At 42.9% G+C, this 4742-nt stretch overlaps 1 protein-coding gene across 1 annotated transcript in view; it reads left to right on the top strand.

The window, feature by feature from the left end:
- baiap2l2a (BAR/IMD domain containing adaptor protein 2 like 2a) overlaps positions 1–4406 on the top strand; it is a 14991-nt gene extending 10585 nt beyond the window's left edge. The window contains exons 10-14 of the mRNA XM_071898494.2: positions 342–555; positions 894–959; positions 1843–2026; positions 3790–3830; positions 4319–4406. Of these exons, the coding sequence (XP_071754595.1) occupies positions 342–555; positions 894–959; positions 1843–2026; positions 3790–3830; positions 4319–4400 (587 nt within the window). The 3' untranslated portion in view covers positions 4401–4406. The remainder of the gene's footprint in view (positions 1–341; positions 556–893; positions 960–1842; positions 2027–3789; positions 3831–4318) is intronic.
- The last annotated feature ends 336 nt before the right edge of the window (positions 4407–4742 follow it).

The following is a 4742-nucleotide window of genomic DNA, read 5'->3' on the forward strand; positions in this document are numbered from 1 at the left end:
GTCCATATTGCCTTCACTTTACCACCCGCTTTATCATCCTTTAAGCCTTTTATCTCTGTTTCTCTCTCTCTCTCTCTCTCTCTCTCTTGCCCTTCTCTCCCTCTCTCGCTGCATTTTTGCACATCATACACTTTTCTACTGTACCTCCTTATCTGTTCTTCCCTCTGCACAAAGTCTGTCTAATTATTTGCCTTTCATATCTAGAGTAAAAATAGATAGAGTGCATGGTGATGTATCAAAAACAGACATGTTGCAGTAGACATTTTAAAACCAACACTAAACTATAACCAAAACTCCAATCTGCATTCCGCCTGTCTCGGTTCCACTCGTCATCCCTCCAGCCCCGTCTCCCCAGAGTGGCCGCTCTCGCTCCAGCTCTGTGTCGGAGTCCGTGGGAGGTGGAGGTGGAGGAAGAACCGTGAGGGCCTTGGTAGCCCACCAGCCTGGAGCCTCCCACCCCACCCTGCTGCCCTTCAGCCGGGGAGACACGATCACCCTGCTGGTCCCCCAGCCCAAGAACGGCTGGCTGTACGGGCTGGCTGACAGCAGCTCACGGTGAGGGAAGATGTTCTGTGTGTGTGTGTGTGTGTGTGTGTGTGTGTTGTCAGAGATACAACATGTTTCCCAAGATAAAAAAAATGTGAGCAATAAATAACAATGTGAGCTACAAAGAAGAAAGAAGAAAAAGAAAAGTGTGTTTTTTAAAGTGTTTCAAAGGACTCGCCTGATCTCACCGGACAGGTCGTTCCACAGCTCAGGGATCCTGTCGAAAGCCTGATCACTCTTAGTCTTCAGCCTTGTGACTTGTGAATATGTGCACCTTTCACCGTCTTTCTCACCTTCCCACCCCATCAACTGTTGTCACCATTCATTTCCCCCCCTCTCCTCTGCAGGCAGGGATGGTTCCCGGCTGCCTATGTGGAAGCGGCGGGTGACACTCCAAAACCAACCGGCTCCAGGTAAACATCTAATAAAAAGGGATTCGAGATTTACGGTTCGATCTTTATTGCCATGCCAACCACGGGCTGTTAGGAAATTTTATTGTCGTCTCTCACAGTGAAAATACAAGAGTCACATTAAAGAGGGAATTACAGACAAATAAGAAGGGCGCTGAAGAGCAGTGCCATGCCAGAGAAGAAGGCAAAAGACAGGATTTCCAATAGGATGCAAGCTAGTGTCTTCTTTGTCTGAATAATAATGTAATGAATAAGGCATTCGATTGCAAATTTCCCTGAGGCTCCTAATTCCTAGACTCTTCTCTATGGATTCTCTTACACACATATATGCATGTTTTCCAGTATGAAGAAGAAGAAGAAGAAGAAGTATTTCCAACCAAAGACTAGACATATAATGGGTTTTGACTGCCGGCTTTCCACACCTACCCTAGAATATATTTAGCAGCCTCCCCAAGCCATCTCCGTTGCTTTAGGAGACAAACAGGCTAAAAACAGGGTCAACATTAAACCCAGGCCTGGAATAATAGCATGAACTATTTCAGATATTTGGGTGACCCATTGCTGAGAGGAACAGCAATGAGGTTAAACTAAAACTCTTCCAAGTCGCTCTGGATATGTGCCATATTTAAATGCTTAAAATGTCAATGTAAATGTAAATCAATCGCACTAAACTTATGGAACAATCAGTGTTTGATGTGAAATTTCATGTAAACCATATATAACAGAATAAGTCGCTTTAGCTCATGCTTTTTGTGCTCTAAATTAATATAACGGAATATTCTCTACATATGGAAGGCAAAAGGCATAAGGCAATGGAGCTGTGACACTGAAGTGATACTGTACTTCAACAAAGAAAACAAATTCAATATTTGTGTGATTTCAGTAGCTCCACTCTTCGAAGCAGCAGCAGCATGAATGACCTGCTGGACCAACCAGGAGGCGGCAGCTACGGCGGAGCCCCGCCCCCTCCCCCGCCGCCACCGTCGTCTCTGTCTTCCAATAAACACTTTGAGATGCGACCAATCACGCCCACCAATGACAAAGGGGCGGAGTCTAACTCAGACAACAAGGTATGGCAATCAATTAATCAATCAATCTATCTATCAACTAACCATCAATCAACATTTTATTCCACAGTCCATGAACAGACGCTGAAATGTGTCTAAATGCCCTTGGTCTACTGGTTGCACGTTGCTCTCATCCTTCTCTGGTGTTTTAAGCTGATGTTTGTTATGTTGCTTTATCATATCAGTATTTGAATAGCTTAATTATCATCAAGAGGAAGCTGCAGTGGAATTAGTTCAATGCCACATTAACGAAAGCAGGGACAAAGAGATCGCTTATGAATCGCTTACTAAGTTTATTCTTCTCAGTTGAGAAACTGAGTCAATGTAATAGTTGTAAATATACTGAGAACTTTTACTTTTTCTCCATTGAAGATGTTAATGATGATGATGAAGTGATGATGATATGGGTAATGTGATGTAAATGCCCTTATAAGGACATATGTGGTATTTCCAGCAGGGGCACTGTGGCAAGGTGCTGTTCTCAATGACGCCACACCCCGCTTTCTGGTGGATGCAGGGAGGAAGCTCCAGCTGCTGATGGTGTAGGGGCGAGGAGGTTGTGTGTGTGTGTGTGTGTGTGTGTGCCTGCCTGCTTGTGTTGTTGCATGATTTTAGATCTTCTGAATGAAGATCTTGAACTTGTGTGGGAGATTATTACACTGAAGACCTATTTGAGAAATAGGTCCGGTACTATATGTCACCTGTAGGGTTTTGCTGTGTGATAATGCCATCAATGCCTTTTTCTCCTTAGTGGTTCGAAGCCTATAGTGGTGTGAATTGCCTTTCTTGAGGTTCTGGCAGGCAGGAGCTCAAGAAAAAAGGCCCTCCTATACTGTGAAATGTTTAGATAGATATCCTGACATTTTTAAGTGGTACGGATGGTAAAAAAAATTAAATGTCCACCATTTTGAGAGAAAAAAAATCACACTTTGCTTTACAAAATGGTTGAGTTTATAATATAAAAACAAATTATGGTACTTTTGAAAAGATGGTAGGTGATTTAAAGGGGCAATAAGTCATTTATTTACAAGTCATTTTTACTGCTCCATAGCACAAAATGGCCATAAATATCCTCCCTGCGGCCCATTGTAGTTTCAAGAAGCAGCCATTCTCCTCCCCCCACGTACTCACATTTTCCACCGCTCCATAATAGAGGACGGTGTTATGAGTGAAAAGCGTCACAAGACATTTCATCTACGCGGGCTAAAAAGCCTCATTCTCAAGTCAATGAAGCAAATGACAAAGCACTATTATTATTACAGCATTTTACATGGTGATATATTATCTTTTCACATCTTTTCTGTTGGGTCTCTGCTGTAGTTAGCTAGCTTACTCATCTCTAATGTGAAAATGTGACTTTGTGTCAAGCACAGGCCAGCATATGGAGTGGAGGCTGTGTCAGAGGCTTGTGTAGGAGGAGATCAGCTCTATCGAAGTTGTTGCAGTTCCTACTGGTCACCAATAGAGGTCGATAAGGCTCACAGATTGCTTAATGCCCCTTTAAGTGTCACTTTTACTGACTGGATCTTCCGTGTTTAAGAGTCATTGAGGGATTAACTTCAAGTGACATGTTTGTGACTAAATCGGCTATACTGCATTTTGGAAGTCCAGTCCTCAATTTTTCATACGCACCATGAACAAACAGATTATAGAGGAACAGATTAGGGCTTGAGCCTGCTTCAGAACCTATCAGCGCATGCGTCTAATGTGTGTGGTTACGACTGACCCTCACTAACCTTTTCTCCATTTCTCATACTCTTCTATAGAGATCAGAACCACATGGATCTCGACCAGAGCTCTTCCCAAAGTAAGAATACTCCACATACAGTTTGTGTGTTATAACATTATGCTTTGAAACCGCAGACATGTTGTGAAATCATGTTCTCTTCTGCAGAAACCAATGATATTTTTGAAGTGTATAATGAAACCATTAAATCAGAGAGCAACAGATGGGGGCAGCGATCTAAATGGCATGGAATTGCTTTCCATCAGAGTTTGAAGTGCAGTCTAGTGCTGAAAACCATTTTGGTTATGGCCGTTTGGCAACGGTGGCTGTTGCTCTCACTTCAGGTGAACAGTTTGCTAGATGATGCTTGTACAGTTGGAAACGCGGCAGTTTACGCCTGAAATTTCACCGTTGTTTTTTTCATAACCTCTACTGTCAGGCTCATGGACATCGTTTGGGGGCCAGAGCATTTTCCGATATTGGTTTTCTCCTGTGTGTCTCTGTCTTTGTCTCTCCTTCCCCCATTCACTTTCTCGCTCTCCTCTTCTGTCTCTCTTTCTGTTGTGTAGGGGTACCAACCCTTTTGCCACGGTTAAGCTGAAGCCCACGTCGACCAATGACAGATCGGCGCCGCGTCTATATCGGCGATGACACAGAGAAGTGGGGCATGGGGCAAGAGGACATGACAAGGAAATAAAATACTAGGCCTACATATATTTTTAGATCTTGGTAAACCAAATCTTAACTTCTATTCATAGTTTTTCCAGTCTATAATGATGTTGTCCATGTTGACTTGTCTGTTCTGTGAGATGACATGAAAAAATAAAAAAAAAAATACGTTTGTTATACTAATGCGTTTACACAAACTAATATGTGCACTGTTTTAAGTCATTGACCAGGTCCCGCTCATTACCATCTCAATCATATTGATCTCAAAGGCTCAACTGATCTTAACTCAGCACTCCTACTCTGAACTGCTGAAACCTTGAGATG

This window comes from Centroberyx gerrardi, chromosome 7, assembly GCF_048128805.1.
Source record: "Centroberyx gerrardi isolate f3 chromosome 7, fCenGer3.hap1.cur.20231027, whole genome shotgun sequence".
Classification (NCBI taxonomy): Eukaryota; Metazoa; Chordata; class Actinopteri; order Beryciformes; family Berycidae; genus Centroberyx; species Centroberyx gerrardi.